This window comes from Squalius cephalus, assembly GCF_949319135.1.
Source record: "Squalius cephalus genome assembly, chromosome: 11".
NCBI classification, from domain to species: Eukaryota; Metazoa; Chordata; class Actinopteri; order Cypriniformes; family Leuciscidae; genus Squalius; species Squalius cephalus.
Window position 1 is genome coordinate 19,154,596 of NC_137132.1, and position 27,999 is coordinate 19,182,594.

Sequence of the window (27,999 nt, forward strand, 5' to 3'; positions counted from 1 at the left end):
ATTATTATTAGAAAGTGAAACAATCCCTATCTGGTTTTAATGATTACATTTGAACAAAGACGAAAACATATTGCAAAAAATAAGCAAACAAAAGAGGGTGAGTGACCTCTGAATCTATTGATCCACTGATTTCCCTTTGGCATGATGGTCTCAGTTCTTCAGTCACATTCACTAGACACCAGGATGAGGCTTTTTTTGCTGCTAGGACTGCTTTTCTTCACATATGCGGCTGAGCAAGGTGAGAACAATTATTTTGTATAACGATTTGATATATATTTTCTGTGTTATGTTGGAAATGTGCTCTTCTTCCTGTCAGAGTCGTGTATTGAGCGCTGTGAAAATGGGTTTGACGCCACCAAGAACTGCCAGTGTGACTCTATGTGCACATACTACAAGAGTTGTTGCACAGACTATGAGTCCTTATGTCGTATTAGGAGTAAGTTTACCAGTGTGGTTTCATAAACCATTTCATAAACATGTGAAATGCAATGATCAAAACAGATGCATGAGAAATTGTTCTTGTTGCAGCCCGTGGAGACACCTTTCCTTCTTACCCTGAGGATGATTATGAGGAGACAAATAGCACAGCGGTACCAATCAGATCCAGATCACAGCAAAGAATTTTGACCCCTTCTCCAGCAACCTTTGCTGATATATTCAGCCTATTAACACCAACTTCTCAAGTCTTGGATTCGACGTTAAATGATGACCCAACACCAGTGATTTCCACTGCCACTCCAACACATTACCCTCTATTACCCTCCACCATCAAGACCCCAACAACAACTGAACGAACAACCTCAACTGCTGATCCCACACCAACAAAAGCCAAAGACCCTGACGCTGAGGTCTGCAGTGGCAGACCCTTTGACGCCTTCATGCAGCTCAAAAACGGCTCTATGTATGCATTCAGAGGTAAGTGCCTCACAGCAAAGAACAAAAATGTAAACAGTATACAAAATAACTTTACATTTTTTATAGTTGTAACATGTGGTCAGTTTTGGTTTATCTGTTCCGTTCCTGTTTTACCTGCCTGAGTTCCTAGTTAGTTTCCTTGGTTATTAATTAGCTCCATACCTGTTCTGTTGTAGTCAATCGTCCTCTGTGTATTTAAGCCTTCAGTTTGCTGTGTTTCGTTGTCTGGTATTCGTGGTTGTATTTGTTTATTCCCTGTTGGATTTATTAAAGACGCTTTCTGTTCATTACTCCTTCGTCATCCGCCACAACACCCACCTACCGTTGCAACAGCAATATAAAAATGTACATACAATTATATTTACTACAGGTAGATTTTTTTTAATATATATAAATTATTAAAAAATTGGTTAGTAAGTAAAGGGAAAATAAAAGACAAAAGTTTAAAAAGTTGACTTGTTTTATTAAAAAATGTGATATGTTTGTCACCAGGAGAATATTTTTTTGAGCTTGATGAGAGATCAGTATTACCGGGGTACCCAAAGTTCATTGAAGACATCTGGGGAATAAAAGGTCCGATAGATGCTGCCTTCACTCGCATAAACTGCCAAGGAAAGACTTACATTTTCAAAGTATGAATGACCTCAAATTATTTAGTGTGTACAGTGTGAAAAGTTTATTTGTGTTATTTAGTAAAGTAGCCTAAATAGCCACAATTCAAATTTGTTTAATCAAAGTTATTTAATCTGTTTAATCCGTGATTGAAAAAGACAATATTTTATTATATTATTCCCAGGGTAATAAATACTGGAGGTTTGATGATGGAGTGCTAGATGAAGACTTCCCACGGGACATATCTGTGGGATTTGAGAAGATACCAGACCATCTTGATGCTGCCTTTGCCATTCCTGCTCACAGCCATCATGGCAAAGAGAAAGTTTATTTTTTTAAAGGTCAGACCTAACTTTAATATGTATATATATATATATATATACATGTATATATTCACATTGAATTCAAATTTACTTTCATATTCATTAATCTTTTCTAAACAAAGTATATGTTTCTTCTTTCTAGGAGACCAGTATTACCAGTATGAGTTCAAGCACCAGCCATCCCATAAGGAGTGCATTCAGATGTCATTGAGATCTCCCTCAGCACTCTTCAGAAGATACACTGATATTTACTACGACCGATGGGTTGAGCACTTCAGCCAGCTCTTTGGTGGAGGTAATACGTTTTTAGAGCAAGCCATCAACATTATGCACCTGGGAAAGCTTCCATAACACAATTTTTTTATTCCAGCCCAAAGTCATCACGGTGGCCATCACTTCATCAACAAAGACTGGATTGGGATCAAATCACCTGTGGATGCTGTGCTAGCCGGCAGACTCTACGTCACTCCAAGATGGCCCAACAGAAGGCGTCAGGACAGAAATCGGCAGGATTGGGACCAGCATTGGGGCCAGCGGTATGGGCAGCAGTGGGGGCAGCAGTGGGGGCAGCAGTGGGGTCAGCAGTGGGGCTCCAGGCGCAGGCAGAATAGGTCACCACACTGGGAGACTATGGCTGAGTGGGGCATCAACATTGGACATGAGTATGCTCAGAGGTATGGGCAGGACAGGTGGCAAGATCAGGACAGACGGCAAGATCAGGACAGACGCAGAGACTATTATCAGAGACAAAATGACTATGATTCTGACTACAGATACAAACCTTCGGAAGACACTGTCCATGACATGCTGCACAGGCGCCAGCCCTTACAGAGTGTCTACTTCTTCAAAGGAGGTACTGAAATTGAAATGATAGTATTATATTAGCCTACAGTATATTTATATTATATTATTTAAGTATGTAATCAAATTTCTTCACAGATATGTACTACAGAGTGAATCTCCGAACGAAGCGGGTTGACTATGCAAACCCTCCATATCCAAGACCTATTGGAAAATACTGGCTTGGCTGCAAAGACACACCAGGAGCAGAAAAGAGATGAGTCCAACTGTAAACAACTGCCGTTTAATAGTATTTACAGGCATACAAAAATAAGCTGCATTTGTAAGGTCAAAAATAAGGGTGATAAGTAAGGCCTTACTCTCCACAGATTTCTACACAAATGGAACGACATCATTCATAAATATTCCTGATTGTTGTGGTGATTGATTAAGCTCAGTGGACACCATGCAGTTTTTAGTCTAAAATATAACAATTCGAATAAACAGATATATGAATTTAATGAGAATAAAAGCAATTGCATGAGAGGAATTTACTGATGCTTACAAAAGGCTGAAGTTGCCATGAGCTTCGCGACAATTTTTAGTGAGGAACAGTTGTGCAATCCTTCAATAAACAATGTTTTTATTGAGGAACAGTTGTGCAGTCCTTCAATAAACAATGTTTTTGATCTCAAAATATTAAGTCATTATTTCTATGTAATGTATACATCAGCTTATTAGGTTGTGCCTTTGAAAGTCCTCTCGGTTTAGCCTAGCTTATTCCTAGGTTTAGCTTCTCCAGAGCAGTAAAAGGGTGCTTCTTGTCATTTTTGCTGCCAACTACCAATATCATTCAAATTTCCAGATAGTGTTTAGGCACATTTCATCAGTTTATTGTGGTTTCTTGCTCTATCCAAAGACTGAGTACTGCCAATATCAAGCAACTGAATGTATCTAAATGACCCCATATTACAAGTAAAACAGTGTCATGCTGCCAAGAACAACTGTGCTGTAGCGATGCTTGTAAAGACTAATCTTTATGTATCTCGCATAGAGAAAGAGATGCCAAAAACCAAGATATGCAAATCAGGGCTGTGTATTGGCAAGAATCTGGCGATACTATACGTATCACGATACATGGGTCACGATTCAATATATTGCAATATATTTCGATACTGTGCATAAGGCGATATATTGGGATTTTTTTTAAGTAAAATATATTACAAATATTTTTAAAAAGACATGATGTGCATAAAAGTCAAAGAAGTTTACTTTAGGTAAACAATTCAGTACACAGAAAATCAAACTGCCAGTTTGGGATTGTGGTTCACAGGTTCTTAGTGAGCAAATTTTTATATGCTCAAGTAGGCCATAATAAAAGAAAATAGGTACATAGCCCCTGTCACAATACAAAACAACAACGTGAACTGGACGAAAATGAATGAAAGTGGATGAAAGTGAACAAAATGAATGTGTCATATTGAAATCAAGTTTTATGTGATAAAAGATTTTAAAAGAACTGGACGCGCGAATGAGGCGAACCGCGCCGCGCTAAACACCTCGTGCCGCAGGACCTCCAGACGCGCGTAAACGCGTCTTTGCATTGACTTAACATTGAAATCACTCGCGCCAGATGCTCTATTCGCTTTTGGTGTGAACGATGCACGCGATTACATTTAGAAATAGACAAGCTTTGTTTCCAAATGCACCAAGCAAAGATATCCTTTCAGTTGTATAAACTTTTATAAAACCAGCCAATATAATCACAATAAACACATCCAAAATTAAATATTTAACATATATATAACAACTGCACAACGTCTAATTTGTAAACAAAATGATTTACGCACTAAATCCAGCATAAACTCCGGCACAATTTGCATATGTTTAAACTCTCAAGACAGACGTCACATCCCGAACCTCACAGCAATTGGCTGCCGACTGCGTTTTTCGCTTGATATTTGTATAAAGGAACTGCCCAACTTTTTGACGCTCTCGGTCGCTCTCAACGCTTTCTCCGGTCCGCTGTCAATCCTAAAATGTCCAGTGGACACGCACCGTTATAGGCGAGCCTGGCGAGGACACTAGTGGTGCGTCTCAGCATAGCTATCTAGTGGTAAGGATTTAAACAACATAAACGTGAACCACTGTCTTACGATGAATATTTTTGGACGTAAAAAAAAAAAAAAAATCGATATTGCGTTTTTGAAAATCGATACAGTATTGCAAAATAAAATATCGCGATACTCAAGTGTATCGATTTTTTCTTACACCCCTAATGCAAATACACACTTACATGGCCTTAAGATAAAATGCTCTTTGAGGAGAACCAAGACAATAATATTTGTTCTATATTGTTATGAAAGTTAGGGGAGACTGGGGACGGTTGCAGCACTTTTTGCATTTCTCTCAGTTAGACCTACCAAATTTGTATGTTAAACTTGCATCTGTCTGCTAATTACCCATACCATTTAAAGATGATTAAATATGACATATTGTTCACAGTATTTATTTGAATGGAAGAAGCCAGATGTTGCAACTGACCCCAACCCAGGGGTAAAAATAAGTTTTAACCCAACGTTAAAAATACCTTAAATTTCACTAATTAACTTTAGCTTTTTGTCTCAATGAGCATAGAATTCTGATAAATAACTGTTTTACTATAATATTATAGTATTATTTATACAATAATATTATTATTGTATTATTTATTTAGTCATATTTATCAAATAACAGTTACTGAGTTTTGTTGATGTGTAGAACATAGGCCTTCATAGATTCAGTGTGCAGGTGTTACAGATGCTATTCAGTCTCTCCATATTTCAGGGTCAGACAGGAAGAATTGAACAATTTGCAATGAACAAACTTTTATTAAACATGTATTTATTGTACAAAACTGCAACTGTTTTAAAAACTGATTTAGTCCAACTTCTCAAGTCTTGGATTCGACTTTAAATGATGACCCAACACCAGTGATTTCCACTGCCACTCCAACACATTATCCTCTATTACCCTCCACCATCAAGACCCCAACAACAACTGAACGAACAACCTCAACTGCTGATCCCACACCAACAAAAGCCAAAGACCCTGACGCTGAGGTCTGCAGTGGCAGACCCTTTGACTCCTTCATGCAGCTCAAAAACGGCTCTATATATGCATTCAGAGGTAAATGCCTCACAGCAAAGAACAAAAACCTGGTGTGGTTCATAGTTTAGCTTCTCCAGAGCAGTAAAAGGGTGTTTCCTGTCATTTTTGCTGCCAACTACCAATATCATTCAAATTTCCAGAAAGTGTTTTGGCATATTTCATCAGTTTATTGTGGTTTCTTGCTCTATCCAAAGACTGAGTACTGCCAATATCAAGCAACTGAATTTATCTACATGACCCCATATTACAAGTAAAACAGTGTCATGCTGCCAAGAACAACTGTGCTGTAGCGATGCTTGTAAAGACTAATCTTTATGTATCTTGTGGTAGATTTTTCCCTTAACCTAACTATCTGGGTCTCGTCTACAAATCGACGTCCCCGAACGTCTACTGTCAACGTTTAGTCTATCTGGGTCTCGTCTACAAATCGACGTCCCCATTCAATAATAGTCACCTAACTAACTTGTTCGCCTAAACTAGCTTCCTTAACTAGTTTCCTTCCTAAACTAGCTTCCTGCGCAGGAATAAATCGACAAACAAACCTGCAAATGTCCTAAAAAAAATATCTCCGTAAAAAAACTGTAATATTCCGGCAGCTGGGGTGCCAGAAAAGTAAGGAAATGTACATTTGCAGTCTATTTCTGTAATTTGACGTTTTTTTTACCACATTTCAAAAATACATGAGGTCAGTTTCTCATTTAAAATCTGTCAAATAAAACGGTAAAATTCCGTAAAACTACAGTTTTTTTTTACAGTAATCACGGCCATGAGATCTTCCCGAGCAGTTCTCAGGGAATCTCTCCCAAGAAGCAAGGCCGGAGGATCTCAGACAAATTCCATTGAGAATCCCACCGTAAAACACAGATACAACAGTTTTTATAGAATTGAGGAAACAAATGAGACTAACATGTCACCTTCAATATGATTGGTTCAATTGGTTCAAAAGCCCCAACCTTTTTCCTCTGTCATTGGCACAAGCAAACTCTGATTTTGTGATTACTTTTCACAAGGTTTTGAGAACTAGTCATTTGTCTAGTTTCACTTCCCTAATTGTTATTTATACACACACACACACACACACACACACACACACACACACACACACACACAAAGTCAAGTTTTCCTCAAAGACTTTGGAAACATTTAAAAGCATATGAATGTCATTCCTGCAAGAAAAACAAATGTTAGTTGATTAATTAAAGTTGATTAATTAAAATCCATCACAATCTCGATGCCAAAAACCAAGTTATGCAAATACACACTTACACGGCCTTAAGATAAAATGCTCTTTGAGGAGAACCAAGACGCAAGCCAATAATATTTTTTCTATATTGTTATGAAAGTTAGGGGAAACTGGGGACGGTTGCAACACTTTTGCATTTCTCTCAGTTACTCAGAGACTATTTGGACTAGACCAACCAAATTTGTATATATTAAACTAGCCAATAATATTTTTTCTATATTGTTATGAAAGTTATTTCATTCATAATTGCTGCAGGGTTCATATCTTGGCTCAGGACCGATTTACACTACCGGTCAAATGTTTGGGGTCTGTACGTTTTTTTTGTTTCTGTTTTTGAAGTAGTAGAATAGAATGTTTGTTACAATGTAAAAGTCTTTACTGTCAAAAGTCAAAGTCTTTTGATCAAATTATTGCATCTTTTCTGAATCATACTGACCTCAAGCATTTGAAAGTCAGTGTATGTAAACAGTTACTTATGGGTTATAAAGGGAGCATCCTGATAAACCTTTTTTTTTTAAATAAGGTTATTTAATGGAAATTATAATGAATATATATCAACAAACAAAATTTTCGATGTAGATATGTTTATGCAGTTTATGCAAAACTTACATACAGTACAACTTAAAATGGAAATATTGCCCTTTAAATCAATAACTTTAAGATTCAGGAATATTATGAATGCTTTATATAAACATTCTCATAACTTGGCTCATTTTCTGCTTGGTCCATAACTGTCTCATTAATAATAATCTCTGAAGAGGTGGAGACCCCATCAGACGGAGCCACAGTCTCATAAGCGTGCTCTGCACAATCTACTTCAGTGTCTTGCTCCACCTCTAAACTATGGAGGGTTTCGCTCTCTGGGACACTTTTTAAAATAGAGGACAAGGGCCTCTTTGGGGTGCTGTTCTCCTGAGGAAAGTCTGTTGCCCCTACTGTGCAGGGAGAGCTGAGGGAGCTGTGTTTCCTGCGACTAGGCTTCCTCATGACCACCTCTGATTGGCCGGACTCAGAAGTTTGCTCCCACGCACTGGCCCTTGCTCCCAGTTTCTTCCGCGGGGGCTTGGCAATCGCCTGCCCCCTGCCTTTGGGCTGGGCAACCTCCTCTTTTTGTCTCTGGAGGCTGCCTAGTCTGCGCAGCATCGCCTGAACGGGCCCTTCTGAAGGCGGCTCTTGGTTAGCCATATTTTGGGTCTTACCTACAGTGACATAAACAGTTGTTAACTTCTCTGAATCTGCATCCTGGCTGCCATCAGAAGGCTGGGTGTTCTTCCTGGTATTGGAAAGCGTGCGTCGTCTCCCACCGGGCACAGTGAGGTGAGTCCTGAGCGGGCCAGAACTATATCTTATCGGGTCAGATTGTGATGTTTCAGAGGCAGCTGCTTGCTCCTCAAAGGAGATGTTCTCCTCATTGTTTTTTTCTTCTTTTTCTGTTTCTATCTCACTATGGTTTCCTTGTCCTCCTTGCAGGGCGGAGATCATCAGCACACCCCAGGCTTTGGGTTTCCGAGTAGTTCCTGGCAGATCTTGGGTCGAGCTACGGCGCTCTTTAGAGGTGAACTTTGTGCCCTCTGCGAACGATACTGAAGGGCGTTTGGATTTGGCAATGCTGGAGGTACGAGGGATACCAAAATCTTGTGACATGTCCTCGCTGCTGAAGGTTGATGGGTCAGGGAAGAAGTTACACTTGGAGTTCAGCTCCTGAAGCTCTCCACCGGCCACTGTAAGAACATCTGTGAGAGAGCGTGTAAACATCAGTATATTGCTCAGAAGTAGCTCTTACATACTTTCACATTGCAGTTGATTATGGCGCAAATCTGACTTTCTTCCCTCACGATAGCTGTGGTTCCATCCAAAGTTGCAAATTCAACTTAAAATGGATTTACGCATTAAAACATTTGCGTAAAAAGCAGCATTTCCATCCAATGAGTCGAAGAGAACAAAATCGTCACTTCCTGATAAACTAGCACTAAATATCACAAATAAAAATGGAAGTTGCTGCAATAGGATTGAGCGCATACATTTTTTAAATGCATGCACATCTTGCTGTTTCCATCCAGCAGGTTTTTTTTTTAAGCGATATCCCAAAATGCGCTTAAAAATAGGTGGATGGAAACATAGCTAGTGACACAGATCTGATTTTTGACAGTGAATAACAAATATTATACTAAATATGACTTTTTTGCAATGTGGCTTTAGTGTGAACAGTCAGAGGTGGAGTAAATGCAAATTGGTGCGAATTCTAAAATAATGATTTATGAATTTGGGGTATGTAAGAGTTACAGTGCTATGCATAAGTTTACACACCCATGCTAAAGTTGACTAAAAAGAGGAATAAAAAATCATCTTTTGGAAATTGAACTTAATGCCTTAATTAAAAAAATTAGGAAAAATCCAACCTTTAAGGACACCAATTTTCTTTGTGAATGAATAATGTATCGTAAATAAATAAATGTTCTTCCTTAAAATACAGGGTGCATAAGTCTGGACACCCCTATGTTAAATTCCCATAGAGGCAGGCAGATTTTTATTTTTAAAGGCCAGTTACTTCATGGATCCAGGATACTATGCATCCTGATAAAGTTCCCTTGGCCTTTGGAATTAAAATAGCCCCACATCATCACATAGCCTTCACCATACCTAGAGATTGGCATGGAGTATTTTCCATAAGATCATCTCTCAATGCAAATCAAACTAGCTATTAGGCTAACTGAAATAAAACCATGCCAATCTCTAGGTATGGTGAAGTTTGTCCTTAAAGGTTGGATTTTTCCACATTTTTTAAATTAAGGCATTAAGTTCAATTTCCAAAAGATGATTTTTTATTCCTCTTTTTAGTCAACTTTAGCATGGGTGTCTAAACTTATGCATAGCACTGTATTTTAAAAAGAAGAAATTAGTACTTTTATTCAGCAAGGATACATTAAATTGATTAAAAGTGACTGTAAAAACATTTATAATGTTACAAAATAATTCTGTTTCAAATAAATGGTAACATTTACATAACACAAACAAATTAAGCGGCATAACATTGATAATAATAAGAAATGTTTCTTGAGCACGAAATCATCATATTAGAATGATTTCTGTAGGATCATGTGACACCGAAGACTGGAGAAATGAGGCTGAAAATTCAGCTTTGCATCACAGGAATAAATTATTATTTTAAAAATGTAATAATGTTCCACAATGTTACTGTTTTTACTGTATTTTTGATTCAATAAAATCAATTTTATTTATTTTTTAATCGTCTTAAAAAATTATGTATGAATGGTGTATACATATATACATGCATCTGTGTATATATATTCACATTAGGTTACATTGCATAGATTTAAGTGTTCTTTTAATATTTATCATTTAATATGAACTTTTTAAATTTAATATAACAACAAAATATTATAACATATCAAATATTATTAAATATAACTGATTTATTAAAGAGAGGGATTGTCTTATGGGAGCTCACAATAACAACTAAAAAATGAACAGCCAAGGCAAAACCCAAAGCTGCTGCCATAACTACAGAGTAAAAAGGACATTGAGACTAGAAATATAACTGTTTTACCGTCCCTGGGTGGTTCACAGTAAATGGCCTCTCCTTCATCATCAGTTTCAAATGAATCAGTCACCCATCCGGATGATGGCTGCTCAATGAAGCTGTGGTTAAATGTGAGCTCGGGATCATGATGAGAGACTGAAGACACAGTGGAGAACATTATAAGTCCAATCTCACTTGCATATGTTTCTCAGTGACAGCTGCAAATGAAAATAGATGCATTACCTGTAACCCTGGGTAAACCAGATGACCAAAGGGTAATGCACGGCATGGCTGAACCCATGTTGGCCAACACAGTGTAAACATGGTGCTTCATGCGGACTGTTGGGCTCCCATCCCCAACCGCCACTCTGAAGGACAGATTTAGCAGAAGATTTTCTTAAGGTTTACAAAATTAAAGGACATTTTTTTGTATTATATCAGCTGCCAGATAACAGATTCATACCCTTCCTTCCCTTCGACTGGCCTGCCGCAACAGCAGCAGCAGAACAACAAGGCGATGATTAAAATGCACAGAGGAATCAAAAGCCCTGCTATGAGACCTGCTCTGCTACCTAGCAGACAAACACACAAAAAAATGATTAACGGGGATGTGGATACCAGCTGTGAAAACCAACTGTAGTGTCTGTACATACTGTTTGGACAAGCCCCTGTAGCTGGATGGCAGGCATGATTCCCACAGTCACATGTGGAGGAGCAGTTGACGCCATACAGGTTAAGAGGACATGAGCTGTTACAGCTACAGAGATTGAACGGTGAGAGTCCTCATTTGAATCTTATTCCAAGTTAAAAACAACCTATAAATACCATTGTACCCTCACCTCTCACCCTGGAAACCAGGAAGACAAATGCAACTTCCTGTCACATGGTCACAGTGGCCATGATAGCAGGTTTTACACAGGAAGCGGCAGCCATCTCCGTAAGCACCATCTGTGCAGGGTTTGTCACATCTGCAGAGAGGGAGAAGCCCAAAATAAAGTCAACTAAAAGATATAAAAACCACCCCGTGTCAAAATCTAAGAAAGCTCAATAGCTAGATTGAATTGTGCACACAAGAAAAAAAATACAATGTGTACAGTGGCCCAAAAAAAGTGTTTGGATATTTAAGCCACACTTAAAATGAATTAAATATCTGTAGATAATAATGCTCGTTAGGCTTTAAATTAGCATTTATCATATTCCATTATCATTTGATCAAATTCATATTAATTTAGGCACATTCTGTTCCATCAAGTTTGTTTACATAGGAAAGAAATGTATTGCTGTAAATTATGCCATGCAGTGTTTCTGACTTATTTAAACCTCTTCTTTTTGAACTATTAAATAGACTGGCTTATTAAGAGTCATTTATTTGTGAATGGGACACTGGTTGTGCTGTATGTTGTTGATTCACTTTAAAGAAACAGCTCATAAGAGTCATTTGTTCGTGAATCAAACTACTCTGGCCACACTGTATGATGTTTCTGATTCACTAAAAATACTCCTAAGAGTCGTTTGTGAATCAGACTACACTAGTCAAGTAAGGACCTATCAGTCAGGACATCTAGAGATTCATGAGCAAACTAGATATTTCTGCGACAAAGTTTATCATCTAATTTGATTAAGTGCATACATTATAACTGTCATTTTTAGGCCACTGTAGTTTGCCACAGTAAATAAGATAATAGGATGTTCTTTTCAGAGCTGAATCCCAACAGATCTGTACCTTGGTCCAGTCCACCCAGTATCACATTGTAAGCATGCTCCAGTTTCCGGGTCACATGGGTCCATATTTCTGCAATGCGGACAAACCTCTTGGCAGCGATGGCCATAATAACCTGCAGGACAGCTCTGGTCACAGCGAGTGCCATTCCACCCTGGTGCACAGGCATCACACAGGCCGTCCTGTTTAGAGCAAGACCTGCCTCCTTCACAGTGTCCACAGCTACACTCACACACACAGATAGGAGAACAGGGAAATCATGGATGAAACAAAAATGCATGTTATGTTTTTAATCTTGCCTTTTCACTCACCTCTCCTTACAGCCTCTGCCGTACTTTCCACTCTCACAAGGCTCATTGCAGACAGAGCCTTTGTAACCTGAGTAGCACAAACAGGTGCCAGTTTGCAGGTCACAGTCGGAATGGCTGAGATTACAATTACAATGGCGGTCACAGGACGGACCCCACCAGCCACGAATGCACTGACAGACCCCTGTGCGCTGCTGGCAAGGGGACAAGAAGCAGTTGCATCGCAGGCTGCACTTTTGGCCCCAGTAGCCCTTATTACACAAGCAGCGGCCTGTGGCTTGGTCACAAGTGGATGTGCCGGAGTGGCATTGACAGGCTTTGGAGCAAGTGGGCGTCCACCAGCCCTCCTCACAGGTGCAGTTGCCATAGACAGGGTCACATTTCCCATGACGTGCACATCTGCAGCTGTTTTGGCACAGGTTGCCCCAGCGGTTAGACAGGCACGAGCACTCACCCGTAACTGGGTCACAGAGCCCATGAGGGTGACAGGGGCAAAGCTCACGACAATCCGCCCCCCAAAATTCAGGAGGACAGCCTGCGGAGAAATAACAATTCAGATCCGTACATTAACCTGAATCGCACTACAATGAAAACAATAGAAAATAATATGAATATTATGGAAAAAATATATTAATTATTTATTCAGTTTTGTTTTGTCAGAGATCCTTTTAATAGAACAGTTAGTTGATGTCCTTGAATTTGAATTCATCAATTACATAATTACACCAGTAGGTGGCAACAAACGAACTGAGTCACTGAATCATTAATTCAACAGATTCATCTAAACACAGTGATTCATTCAGGAACGCCACAATGATTTATGAAGCTTTGAAACATTTATGAATATTTTTATTTTTGTTAAAAAACAGCCCTGTCTAATAAGACAAAAAAGCACTAGGTTGTAAAAGAATAAAATAAATTATAGAAACTTTATAGTTAATAGTATTTAATTTATATTTCATGTAGATTACATTTAAAACATTACACTTTTAATTAAAATAAAATATTAATTGTTTTTTAAGTGCCATTCATGTGTATGCTAAGTTTTGAGCAGCAGGTGCCGACAGCCTGTTTGTTTCGCGCGCCTCTATAACAGTGAATCGTTTTGCGAAGCAATTGATTCAGAGTTTCGAAAAGCTTCGTTTCTCCCATACTGTTTGGAAACAGGTTGATTCTGCTAAGAAACTATTTTAGTTGACGGAGGGAAAACAAAGTAACTGGCAATATTGTGTCTAAAAATGTAGGTAGCCTAACTCAATTAAATAGGCTAGTTGTTGATACAAAGCAGAATCACACTTGTATCAGGCATTCTTGGTCGTTTTTCAAATCTCTAACCTAAAGGCCACAGCTGTACAAAGGTAGTCTTGAAAACAAAAACCTAGGTGATGATATTACTCACGGGTTTTGCATTGGTACCCGTAAAATCCAGGTTTACATCGACAAAGTCCAGGGTAAACACACACTTCGTCTTGCAGACATGCTCTTTCACCCTCACAGAGGGCTGAGAAAACAAAAAGGGAGACTTTAGGCTACAGAAAACAGTAACTGAAACCGCAGCTTCACAAAACTGCTGACATCTACAGGCCCACAGGAAACGGGCCTTGTGTGTGTCATCAATAAAACAACAATGTAATATATTTTGTATTAAACTATACATCTAAATATGGTATCAATACTCACGGACAGTGCATTCATCACCATTTTGACCCCATCCAGAACAACATGTGGGAGAAGAATCCCTGTTTCGAAAATATAGCAGACATTATATATGCTACAATGTATTGAATCTACTGTCCTAATAAATAGGGAAAACAGTTTATAAGTAGGATAGAGAGAAAAATAAAAATATTGTTCATAACATAAGAAACCTCTTATAAATCACAAATATCCATTAAGATCTCCACTGTTTATCTTAAACAGTTTGAGATTAAATTGAAAGAAATTGAAGATGTCTCAGATTTTTCTCCAGACAAAAATACTAAAGTTTCAGAAGAGATTTCAGTAGTCTCTCAAAATTATCTAAAAATGTCCCAATGGTTTTTAATTTGATCATTTCACATTGAAACTATAAAACTGTCGTCAATGCGATTCACTTTCATTTTATAGTTCGGCCTAGTTCTCTATTATTACTGGCCTATATGTAGAACAGTGACAATTCATATTAGGAGAGACATATGAGACAATGATACTTCAGCATAACTGAATTCTAGGCCAGTACCTGATACTGAAGCAGATATTCTTCCCGGTTGGAGAGAGTCTCTGAGCTGAGCATTGGACACACATGAGCATCAGTCCAAATGAGGTCAGAAAGGTGTCCATCCCCTCCGGACCGACCAAAACCGAACCCCCTCTCCCTACCACGGCACCAGTCCAGGATAGTTCTGTACTTCTGGAACAGAAAAGATCCAGTCCAGTCTCTGTAGCAAAATGAGCTCTCCAATTGCCTTTGTTTCCTCTGCAAGTTTCCTGAGGAAGAAAAGCCAGCTTCCTCTAATTCAATAAGCCACTGGTTGTTTAAAGACTAAATCAAGGCCCAGAATTTCGGGGAGGAGTTGGATATTTTTAATGGTCAGTCTGCCTGCCAACATTTTCTCATCTTTACCAATTACTTTAATATGTAAAAAAAAAAAAAAAAATTACTGACTATAAATGGACTTTTGTTCAGAATACAATGATCTCTTCAGGTCAAAAATCACACACACAAACATCACAATAACCCATAAAGATTTTATTTAGCTTTATAGCACTTTTTAGTAACAAACATGTTTGCAAAAAATAAAACAGTAAAAGGTCAGTATAGGACTCATTAACTTTTATTTCCAAAGGTCCAAAGATAAACAGATGAGTCACAGAGAGCTAAGGAATACAGAATTCAGCTAAGGACCTTTAAAACACATGGGCACCCATTATCTCTAATTTCCTCCTGAGGAAACACAGACTTCCTCTCAATCAGGGAACACCTTAAGACGCATACAAAGTATATTTGAATCACATCCACATTTTTGCTGCTTATTTCAACCAGGGATGTGTCACACACCATATCTGATCAGTTGAATGGCTGAAGAGGTGCCAACTCATTAAAGAAATAGTTCACCCAAAAATGAACATTTTGTCATCTTTTACTCACCCCCACATTGTTTCAAACTTTTATGACTGACTGACTTCTGTGGAACACAAAAGATGTTTTTAGAGATATCCAGTGTTTTTTTTTTTGTCCGTACAATGGAAGTCAATGGTAACCAAAACGGTTTGGTTTGAACATTCTTCAAAATATGTCTTAATATTTATGTAATTTTTGTGTTCTGCAGAAGAGTCAAACAGGTTTGGAATGACATGAGGCTGAGGAAATTATGAGGGAATTGAAATTAATTCAACTTTTAAGCATCGCTTTTTTTAACACCAGGATCTCCACAGAACTGGCATTACTTGACATTAAAAAATTTTTTTAGATGCAAATATTCAAATGTTTCTATTTAAAAACATGCTGAAAATCCTTATAGATATCCTTGTAGAAAATGGATAATTTTTAAGGACAGCTAATGTTTTATCCCCCCCCAAAAAAAAAAAAAAAAAAAAAACTTAATTGAATACAAAATACTCTAATGCCCCCTATTGACATAAAAGGGTCAGTGTGATTATCTCTGATAGTGATTGTAATACAATGTCAGTATCTTTGGTTAAAATCCATATTAAATATACTCTCTATAAAAATAGCTGCTATAATTCTCTCTAGCTTCCATCCAGACATCGAAAATATAATGCCAGGTGTATTATGATTATCAAAACACTGCAGATTACTCCCATGTTTTTAAGTGCACCAGTCTGCAGTCATTTATGCACCACCAAATGAAACTGCAGGAATAATTATTGTTTCCAAAGCCTCTAAAATCCCTTCCAAGTCAATTTCCCGCTAAACAGCTTAATTATATGTAGCCCCGCCCCAAACACATGCCATTGGTTGAGCTAGAAGTGGGCCTTGAAATAGCAATATTTTGAAAGTGCCACAATACCATTGTTTACACTCATTGGAAAAGCAATCAAATGTCTTACTTACAGTTGTATAAGCATATTAAACTGTAATAGGAGAAAGTGAAAAAAAAATTATACACTTCACCTTTAACTATATATACACTGTCATTGAAAAGTTTAGGGTCAGTAAGATTCTTTTTTTTTTTTTAAAGAAATTAATACTTTTCTAAAAGATGAAAAATATAATGGTTTCCACAAAATTATTAAGAAGCACAAATGTTTTCAACATTGATATTAATAAGTAATGTTTCTTGAGCAGCAAATCAGCATATTAGAATGATTTCTGAAGGATCATGTGACACTGAAGACTGGAGTAATGATGCTAAAAATTCCATCAATGGAATAAATTACATTTTAAGATATATTAAAATGGAAAACAGTTGTAATAATATTTCACATTACTGTTTGTACTGTATTTTTGATCAAATAAATGCAGCCTTGGTGCTCTTGAAATTTTACAGACGCCAAACTTTCGAACATAAGTGTAAACAAACAACAAAATATGGGACTGACAGTCTAAACTCATCTTCAGGTCTTCTCTTGAGTGACCATCAGGCTCAACTCTAGCTATCAGCTAATTTAACAAAAGCCAAGTGCTGACTCATTTTTATACTATGAGTAAAAATTACTGCTTAGGCTTGAGCAAAAACCATAAAAATACCATGTCTGTATAACCAAATACATAGAGAAATAGTTCTCTCAATACAATCTTCAGTCCGTTCCTTCGTTTGAAACCTAAATGAGATCAAGAACATATTTTGAACTTCTCTCTTCAAACCAAGGTAAGGATGAGTGACAGATGGGGTGGTTCTCAAGAGGAGCTGAGGGTTTATGTCTCTCCCTCGACTCCCTGCTCATCTGGATCGATGATTTCCCATGTGGAGCTGGATGTCGGAAGGTCAGAGGACTGGGCACCGGAGCTCCTAGTAAGACTGGACCGCGTCAGGAAACCAAATCTAAAGGTTTGAGTCAGAGGAGATAAGAGAGCTTTAAATCACTGATAGGAGAATGACAAAGGGGGATTTCAGTACTATTTTTAGTAGCTAGTTGGCACGCTCAGTTACTAAGGTTACTAAGCTGAAGAGAGAAATGTGATTAAGAGATCTCTAAGATCAGCTTAGAGTTTTCCCAAGAACATATAGAATGAATGCTGCTAAGAGCCAGAATATACAGTATATTATGGAGCAAATTGTGTGCGTGTATCACACAAATTACTACATACAATATTCAGAGAAGAGAGCAGATTCAAAGACTAAGAATCTTATTTAAAAGGCACACTATGCGGTTTCCGTTTTTCTCGAACAGCGCCCCCTAGAGTCGCTGTGGAGTACTTGTATTTGACGTTACTGTCGTAAATACCACTCATGAAGAGCCGTCTCTGCACTCTTCTGACTGCGCTTTGTTCGTCGACTCTGCCATGATTCACATCTGACATGTGTGCTAGTGTCTTCCACAGAGGCTGCTTCATATGTTGTTGATGTATGTGACGTCGTGCCGTAAAGCAAGTCGTGATTCTCGCGAGATTTGGCGGGGTTCCACCTCTCAAACCTGCATTGCTGGTTCTGCCAGCGGCGTCCCCCCCCGCTTTGCTATCAGGATGATTCACCCTACTACGAGTTCGTTTACCATCGAAATGATTTCGAAGCTGTTATATTAAAGCTGCAGTCGGCAAGTCTGGCAGATTGGGTCGACTTAGCCAAAATTTTGAATGTTTACAACTCTCATGCCCCTCCCCCACTACCAACGAGCACCCGCCCATCGTCAGTGCGTGTGTACCTGATTTTCTGTGAACGCGTCCGTCTCTTCAGCATCGATCAACACCATGGACTCGGAGGTAGGCTGCCCTGGCTAATCTACCCATAGATAGCAATAACCGAGGAATTGGAAGCTTGTTAGTAGATTTTCTCTCTGCCATCACGCTTCGTACAATCTTCAGGCGAACTTCAGGCGTGTCGTGTGCATATGATATTGTAACGTGCGCGTCTGCGCGAGGGAGAGGGGATCTGTGGCGTGTGCACGACCTGTGATTGACAGTCAGATCTCACACCCCCCTGCGCTGATTGGACCCGATGATCCGGGAGCGGTGGATTTTTGCAATACAAATAACACGCTCCAGGTGGAGTTAGAAGCTCGGGTTTTTTTCTAAAACCACCTTATTTATGTTGTTCTGTCGGATTATAGTGTCGATTTCACTGAATATGATAAAAAAAATGTTGCCGACGGCAGCTTTAAGGTACAGATCTTGCATAGTGTGCCTTTAAAAATGTGTAATACATGAGCTTCTCAATGAGTATATTGTCAGTTGCACAATACTTGAAGTCGCATGCTTTTAACCAACATACATTTAAAGGGAAAGTTTAACAAGCCCAACCTGCCCCACAGGCTACAATGTAAAAATGTCTGTCATCTAACCTAAAAAATGTAAACCAAAAAAGTAAATGTAAAAACAAATGTCTGTCACGTAACCTAGAATGTGGTAAGAAATGTAAACAAAGTAAAAAAAATAAAATAAAAAACCCGGTAACATCTAAATTAACCTTGGTAACAAATTAAATTTGGCCCAAAATATTATTTATTACAGAATCATTCATACTGCATTAAATTACACAACTTAAAGTAATTTACAAGGATAAAATCAGTTAGATTTACTTCTTAAAGGTTTGTAATGTTTGCACAACTAGCAGCACCAAATACATTACAAAAAATACTGCATAAAAACTCAACTGTTATACTACAGAACAACATTGAGGGCATGTCAACAGCAACCATAACAAGTGCAGATCTTTTACCTCATAGAAGCATGTCAGAAGCATTTGTGTGCGTGAAACAAAAACAAACTAAACCTTTCACACTCAATGTATTTATTGTACCCAAGACTAGTGGCTTATCCCATAACCCAATTCTACTGAAACCCATGTTTAGTGAAGTAGGTTAGAAGAATTTAAGTAGATTATTCGACTGAAATCAGTTATTGCTATAGGTCTGTCTTGTTTTAGCATGAATGCAGCACTCACATGTTTCTAATGCGTGAGTCCTGGGGTCTGTTGTCAGTGTCAGTGTCTTCATTTCCACTCCTCTCAAACAAAGGGCCATCTGTCTCATCTCTATATGAGAGTGAAACATGGTTAAACATAACATTAAATCACTGTATACTTCCAGTATGTTTGTGGCGTGTACTCACGTGCTACATTCGCTAACAGGTATGCCGAGCATTTTCGACTTTATGACGGTCCTCTGTTTCTTTATGGCAGAGCGCACGGCATCGAGTAAAAACCCTGGGCATCTCTCATCGTTCAGGATTTCCCTAAGGAAAGACAAAGAAATGTGTGTATATATTGAGAAAGGATGTTGTGCTGATATAAAGGTTAGAATGCGTCACAAATGCATTTGTCTCACCTTTGGTAATATGCAAGCTCCTCTTTCACCAGAAAGAGATTGGCCTTCAACTCGTTCCTCTCAAAAAGCATTTCCCGTACTTCCATCTTGGTAAAACAAGGCCGATTTGGATCTTTCAAGTCAATGATCATCTTATCTGTGAGGTCAATGGCTGAACTGCTCTAAAGGAGGCAAAGGTGGAATTATAGGAGTATGTGAGTCAAATACCATAAATGTCTCAAGCACAGTTGATTCCATTTTTAAAAAGACAGTTTGATAACACTTTTACAGTGTTTGCGGGACACATATTGCACATTCCTATAACTAATCACTAAACTAATAACAAAAAGTGTGGTACACAGTGGTGCCTAAATAAAAGGTTTAAGTGAGTTCATAAACACTCAGAATTCAATTTAAATTAAGTTTGAAAATAAAACAAAAAAAGTTAATTTAATAATATTTAAATGTAAAATAAATACAATCAGTTCCTTTCTAAATCATTTATATTTATAATTTTTCATAATATAATCAATATTATTTTTTTGTTAATTACTAAAAGCTTATTTGATTTCTAAATGTAAATAATCTCTGTTATTGTTATTAAGATAAATTAACTCAATTTAAATTAGAACTAAATTTATATTAAGATCAATTTTGAAACTGAAAATATTGAATAAAACAAAAACAGTTTAATATAAATATTAATATAACAGAAGATTTATAATACTTAAATGTAAAATAATAAATAGAAAAGTTATTTTCTGAATAATTTATACTTATTTATATTATATAAAATATAACAATTATATTATATAAAATATAAAAAATATATATAGGCCTTAATATATATTACTTATATATTACATATAAAATAATTTTTATTTTTCAGTTTTTGTTCATTACTAAAAGCTATTTGATTTCTGAATTTAAATCATCTGTTAGTCTGTTATTAAGATAAATTAATAAAAATGTTATTCATTTAAAATTAAGTTGTTTAAACGATCAGTTTTAAAAGTAATAAAATAAATAAATAAATTAAATATTAAATTAAATTAAATTAAATAAATTTTATATTAATAAATTAATATAAAATAATTAAAGTGCTACAGATCTAGTTCAGTGTATCAACTTATTCCTTTGCCGTTTTTGTTCATTACTAAAAGCTTTTATTTATTTCTGAATTTAAATGATCTCTGTTGATTGAGATAAAACCAAAGTGAAACTGACAAAGTTTTAATGTCAGAATTTAATCAAGCATCCTGAAATGTTTGTAAGCTGAAGGGGGAGTTGTGCACAAACATGTCCGTTACACTCCTGCGAGGGCAAACATGACCTATATATGTCACATCCAACCAACTAAAGTGGAATTTAGGCCCTGCGCCTGCGGTAATACATGGCAATACCTAAACCCCCCAAGAGGAACGTAGAAGCTTCCGTCTCATTATGCTTTTAGGAAATACAAAATGAATACCCACAATCCCACATATAAACCCGATACAGGATAGCTAATTTGTTAGTAAGAATCTAAGTAATATAAACTTGACTAACCGTTTCAGCAGCAGTATTCACGCTGGCTCTTTCTAGCTGTGAGTTCAGGCGCTCTATCTCTTTCTGTTTCTCGCACAGGTCGGCCTCCATGTCGGCCTTCCTCTCCACTGCGCTCTTCAGCTGAGTCTGTATGATGTTCTGCTTGTGTCTGAGCTCCGCGTTTATCTTCATTAGCCGTTCCTGCTGCTCCTGGAGCTGAACAACAAACACGCACTTCTGATCACTCAAACTGATTTATAAAACAATGTTGAAAATGTAAAAGTAAAAATGAAGCTATGAATTTGCAGTTAATTTTCAATGCAATTGTCTACTATGTGGAACTGGTCTGATCAGTTTTATAACAAAGGCAAGGCAAACATAAAACATAAAAAGGGAAACTTTTAACCTCAGCTCCAAACCACAGGTATACGCCTCTGATGCAATTCACGAATAACTACTTGTCGGCCACGACTGGTGACATGACACTTTTTTTTATTTTGTCACAGGTGCTCTGCGAGTGACACAATGTTGGCACTGTGTTTTCAATTCAACAAAAGAAACCTTGATGTTGCAAAAACTAAACTAGTTCTGATGAAAAGATAACAGTCTGTTTTACAGTGGGTGAAAAACCTGGTTCCCAGAATTCATTTCTACAGGGACAGTGAAAAGAAATATCAAAAGGATTTTTGGAAAGAAAAACACTCCTTAAGTTGGGGCGGATGTTTGCTTTAATTTTAAGTGCAAGAAAGCAACATTTTGGAGTATAATAATAGCCCCTTGTAACCCAAAGGTTCGTGGTTCAAAACCTGGTGCCCCTGATGATTGATTTGGGCAACCCAGGTTATATCAGCGCAGTTGTATCAGACACATACCGCTTCCACCTCCTTGGACATGCTGGATATCTCCTGAACTTTCGCTCTCAACTCATCACGCTGCTTATCCACCACTTCCTTCAGCTTGAGCATCACCTCTCGTTCCTGACGCTGTGCACGGTCTAGAGAAAAAGATCAGATTTTAAAATACTGCATGCACACAGATGCAGATAATGTTGTAAAATAAGAAATTTGAAAATACTGTCCCTAAATAAATACAGAAATAAATGTCACAGTTTCCTGAATTTCAGGAGTTTGACTAAATAAATGTATTTGCCATACAAATTAAAAGCAAATGTTAACAGCTCTTGGAATCTGACAACAACATTCCTGACTGCTGACCTAACAGTAATAAATGAAGGAGAAAAACTCCTCCCTCAAATAAGATAAACCGCTTTATTCAGTCTGAAACTTTGCACACAGAATATGAGAGCTCAATTGCTCAAAGAAGTTGTATTCCTCTCTGAAATCAGGATAGAAAAAACACCTCCTTTTAAAGATCTCATGACAAGCAATTACATTTTGGACTTTAGTTTATATACTGTACACAACAATAAAAAATCAAGTTAAATTGGTGCTACAAGGAAATACAATGAGCCTGTAATAATTAAAAAAAAACATTTAAGACTCTGGATAATACCTTCCTTGAAAAATTACAAATTAAATATTTTGAAACATTTGTCATTGTCAAATTAGTTTTTGTATTTTATTAAAGATAATTCACCCAATTTTCTAAATGCATGTCATAGATCTGACTGTGATGGATTTATCCATGTAGATGTTTAAATGTAAAATAAATCAATAAAATGTGTCACCAAAATGTCATAACTGGATCTTTCAGTGACTTCTCCAATCATTTAGTCAGATAAAAACCTGCGCCTTTCTTACAATCGACTGCAAGCTTGTTAGCCTGGGAAAACCCAAACAACTTCCGGCAAATTCAGACTCAGTTACTACTGAGAATGGTCTGGTTTTAACCAGGCTACAAGCTTGTATTCATCTGCCTCTACTTTTGAGTGCAATGCCCGCATCTCAAAATCCAATAAAACATTGATGTATAGAACCAAGCATTACGTTTTCTTTTCCCATTACAGTCAGCATGTACATCACAATACAGAATAAAATACAGAAGTTACTTCTGTGACTTTAGTAAGACTGATCATCATTCCAATACATAAAACAATTAAGACCATCTGAACTAAAAACATTTCATGATGGTTTCCATTCCAGAAGGTGTAGTTCATTTACTAATACACTACAAATGACAATTACACTGATATTCCATTCATTTTGGTATAAATGAACAAACTCATGTCTTCATTTAAATGTTGTGCGTCCCAGGTCATTTTACCTTCTTTGGAGTGTGTGCATTGTAAATGGGTCAGAAGCTCCTGGTTCTCTTCCTTGAGCTGACGCACCTGCGACTGTAACACTTCAACGTTCTCCTTCAATTTCTTCTCTTTCTGATGCCAGTCCTGATGAAAACAATCGAGTCATTGCAAAAATCCTTTCAAACCACAAACACATGAAGTGAGAGTGTGAGACTACCAGGTGTCACCCTGAGATTGGTTTCAATTCAAAAGCCTAACACTTTGAGAACACAGTGGCTGAGTCCGAAATTGCATACTCTCTTGAGTAGGTACTTATTTTGAATAAGTAAATACTTCATGGCCGCTAAAAAAGGTATGTTCTATATAGTATGAATGTGTGTAGTATTAACATGCTACATTTGCCATGCTTTCATTATCATGTGACCTACCAGCGTCAGTTATTACTTCACTTCACTGCCATTCACAAATCCTCTCCTGTGGTCTCATGGGATGGTAAAGTGTCCATCATATGCACACTTCAGAATCTCGCAGGAAGTAGCAGGTCATCCGGGTACTTTTTGCCAACTCTTTTATGAGTATTGTGTGAATTTGGACATACTTTTGTCACATACTGTTTTTCGCCTACTACAAAGTAGGGAAGTATGATTTCAGATGCAGCCAGTGGCTTGTAAACCACTCAAGTATTAACAATGCAGGACAGGCCCATATACTTATATAAGCAGCACAGCCATTCATCTTATTAGTTGAGAGATGTTTGACCGGTTTATTATATTAACGAATGATTTTATTTATTAATAACTCTTCTCTTAAATAAGATAAACAGCTTTCAGTCTTAAACTTTGCACACAGAAAATGAGAGTTAAGAGAAGTTAAATATCTCTCTAAACATAGAAACAACATAAAATGATATTAAGGATAGAAACAACATTTCTTTTTGAAGATTTAATAACTGATTGCCAACTAGTATAATTATTTAACCTGCATCACTGAACAAATAATTTGAATGAACATATTACAGCATATTACAGAACATATAAAATCACCACTACTAATGGATGGTACATGATGTTCTCAAAATTACATTTTACTGAGGGGAAGGGTAGACCGGAAGTGTCCCCTATTGGCATTTCCTAAAATCGATCAACGTGTCACGAATCACGATCGATACGAATCAAAAGTCCAGCTGTATAAGGCGTCATCCTCAAGTGCAACACACCAGCTCTGTCCATTACATTAAAACACAGTTATCCATAAGACAACCGCATAGACATTTGAAAAGAAGTAGTAGTGCTACAGTAACAGTGTTGACATGTCGACCATGTTGTCGTGTTCTTACCCGACTCTCTAAGCTGTTGCTGCTCTCATCGCATTCCTTCACATGTCGTTTCTTCTGCTGCTGTAACTGTAACGTTTCAAAGGCCTTCAATAGGTCATCTTCCTTACATTTCTGAGATTGATTTCTCGCCGCGAAACTCTCCAAGAGCTCCAACACTTTCACTATGTGAGACACCAGACCCTCCACACTCGACTTCCCATAGCTGTCGATGAGCTTCTCCAATTCGGACCCCACCACTTTAGCGATTTCATACACATCGTCCACTGTCATTGATGAAAACGTCCTCGCAAAACACGAATGTATCTTGACGATATCGTTTTGGTTTTCCTCGACGGCTATCACGCAAGTCTCCATAACGCACTTCAGATGAACTTGAACTCAAACAGCGACAATCGAAACTCCTGTCAGTCCGATCTCAACATGTCCAGTTGTGATTCAGCTTTTTTTTTGTTTCACTTTTAAACATGCATGCATTTTCGCTCCAGTTTGTTTTGTAACTACATCCTTTGTTGATACGCTCTAATAAACACGGCTGAGTTATAAAATCGACTTGTCTATGCACTGTAAAGACTTGCATGTCATAACTTGAAGAGCAACGCCCACGGCACAGCTTGTAGATGAATGTTGCCCGTGCATGTTTGCATAGTGTTCTTTAATAAAACGTGGTTTAACGGAGGAACATCTATGACTGCCCACAGTTCTTGTTTGCCATGGTTGTTCCCTCCTCCTCTGACCAATGCAACCCGAGTATGGCAAGCCGTTTTAACATTTAATCATTTCAACCGACTAGTCTCTATTTTCATGCTACTAGTACTTATTTTTTAGATACTAGTATCTTTTCCATTAAATACTAGTACTTATTCATTAGCTACTAGTGCCTATTCTTTAGATACTAGTGCCTATTCTTTAGATACTAGTGCTTATTCTTTAGGTACTAGTACTTATTCAATAGATACTAGTACTTATTCATTAGATACTAGTACTTATTCATTAGATACTAGTACCTATTTATTAGATACTAGTACTTATTCATTAGATACTAGTACCTATTTATTAGATACTAGTACTTATTCATTAGTTACTAGTACTTATTATTAGATACTAGTACTTATTCATTAGATACTAGTACCTATTAAATAGATACTAGTACTTATTCATTAGATGCTAGTACTTATTCCAATAGTGACTAGTAACTATTCTTTTGTTACTAGTAACAAATAAAAAAAAATGCCATTGACTTCTATGGGGATCTGTCATTCAGATATCAACTATTCAGTTCTGACTAGTATGTATTCCAATTGTGACTAGTACATATATATTAGATACTAGTAGTTATTTATTAGGTACTAGTTCTTATTTTTTAGATACTAGTACCTATTACTAGATACTAGTATGTATTCAATAAATACTAGTACTAAGTCATTAGATACTAGTACCTATTAAATAGATACTAGTACCTATTAAATAGATACTAGTACTTATTCATTAGATACTAGTACTTATTCAATAGATACTAGTACTTATTTATTAGATACTAGTACCTATTAATTAGATACTAGTACTTATAAATTAGCTACTAGTACTTATTCAATATATACTAGTACCTATTTATTAGATACTAGTATTTATTCCGAATGTTACTAGTAAGATTTTTTATTTTACTAGTCAAAACTGCTTTTTTACTCGTCTTATGTTATGACTAGTCAGAACGGCCACTGGAGAGTTCAATTAAAAATCTTACTAGTAAAATAAAAAATCTTACTAGTAACATTAGGAATAAATACTAGTATCTAATAAATAGGTACTAGTATCTATTGAATAAGTACTAGTAGCTAATTTATAAATACTAGTATCTAATTAATAGGTACTAGTATCTAATGAATAAGTACTAGTATCTAATGAATAAGTACTAGTATCTATTGAATAAGTACTAGTAGCTAATGAATAAGTACTAGTATCTATTTAATAGGTACTAGTATCTATTTAATAGGTACTAGTATCTAATGACTTAGTACTAGTATTTATTGAATACATACTAGTATCTAGTAATAGGTACTAGTATCTAAAAAATAAGTACTAGTACCTAATAAATAACTACTAGTATCTAATATATATGTACTAGTCACAATTGGAATACATACTAGTCAGAACTGAATAGTTGATATCTGAATGACAGATCCCCATAGAAGTCAATGGCAATTTTTTTTTATTTGTTACTAGTAACAAAAGAATAGTTACTAGTCACTATTGGAATAAGTACTAGTATCTAATGAATAAGTACTAGTATCTATTTAATAGGTACTAGTATCTAATGAATAAGTACTAGTATCTAATAATAAGTACTAGTAACTAATGAATAAGTACTAGTATCTAATAAATAAGAACTAGTATCTAATGAATAAGTACTAGTATCTAATGAATAAGTACTAGTATCTAATAAATAGGTACTAGTATCTAATGAATAAGTACTAGTATCTAATGAATAAGTACTAGTATCTATTGAATAAGTACTAGTACCTAAAGAATAAGCACTAGTATCTAAAGAATAGACACTAGTACCTAAAGAAAAAGCACTAGTAGCTAATGAATAAGTACTAGTACTTAATGGAATAGATACTAGTATCTAAAAAATAAGTACTAGTAGCATGAAAATAGATACTAGTCGGTTGAAATTATTAAATGTTAAAACGGCTTGCCATAACCCGAGAGCTTTAACGCAGCACATATGGCAAGCAGTTTTAACATTTATTCCTTATTAAAACTAGCATCTGTTACTAGTTTATTTTAAAAGTAGGTTTAGTTAGTTTTTTCACATGTAACTAACTACCTACTTGTACTTCTAATAGCAATCTATTACTGCTACTTATTTGGCAATAGAATATATGAGACACTAGAATCTATTCCAGTTGTATAATTTCTTTATCTCAGTAGGTACAA

The 27,999-nt window shown here is 36.7% G+C and overlaps 4 protein-coding genes across 6 annotated transcripts in view; 2 read left to right on the forward strand and 2 right to left on the reverse strand.

Moving 5' to 3' along the window:
* clip3 (CAP-GLY domain containing linker protein 3) overlaps nt 1-27,999 on the forward strand; it is a 769,717-nt gene that overhangs the window by 222,527 nt on the left and 519,191 nt on the right. The window lies entirely within an intron of this gene.
* On the forward strand, nt 127-6,756 carry vtna (vitronectin a). 3 transcript variants are annotated; one of them, XM_079886023.1, is made up of 9 exons: nt 127-238; nt 317-436; nt 529-915; nt 1,408-1,547; nt 1,712-1,868; nt 1,993-2,145; nt 2,221-2,703; nt 2,790-2,919; nt 6,536-6,756. In XM_079886023.1, the coding sequence occupies exons 1-8, from the start codon at nt 142-144 to the stop codon at nt 2,909-2,911; spliced, it is 1,659 nt and encodes a 552-aa protein (XP_079742149.1). In that variant the 5' UTR covers nt 127-141; the 3' UTR covers nt 2,912-2,919; nt 6,536-6,756. The 3 variants fall into 3 exon arrangements, with proteins under 3 accessions (XP_079742149.1, XP_079742148.1, XP_079742147.1); XM_079886022.1 differs by lacking the exon at nt 6,536-6,756 and adding an exon at nt 3,020-3,318; XM_079886021.1 differs by lacking the exon at nt 6,536-6,756 and having other exon boundaries at nt 2,790-3,003.
* Nucleotides 7,595-15,127, reverse strand: scarf1 (scavenger receptor class F, member 1). Its single transcript, XM_079886004.1, has 11 exons — nt 14,811-15,127; nt 14,273-14,331; nt 13,992-14,093; nt 12,596-13,127; nt 12,288-12,506; nt 11,404-11,532; nt 11,218-11,321; nt 11,028-11,136; nt 10,808-10,932; nt 10,592-10,720; nt 7,595-8,756 (listed from the first exon to the last, which is right to left on the reverse strand). The coding sequence occupies exons 1-11, from the start codon at nt 14,909-14,911 to the stop codon at nt 7,696-7,698; spliced, it is 2,670 nt and encodes an 889-aa protein (XP_079742130.1). The 5' UTR covers nt 14,912-15,127; the 3' UTR covers nt 7,595-7,695.
* On the reverse strand, nt 15,300-25,793 carry rilp (Rab interacting lysosomal protein). Its single transcript, XM_079886033.1, has 8 exons — nt 25,063-25,793; nt 23,747-23,870; nt 22,396-22,517; nt 21,545-21,739; nt 20,018-20,178; nt 19,803-19,925; nt 19,636-19,725; nt 15,300-17,577 (listed from the first exon to the last, which is right to left on the reverse strand). Exons 1-8 carry the CDS (start codon nt 25,414-25,416, stop codon nt 17,451-17,453), a joined length of 1,296 nt encoding a protein of 431 aa, XP_079742159.1. The 5' UTR covers nt 25,417-25,793; the 3' UTR covers nt 15,300-17,450.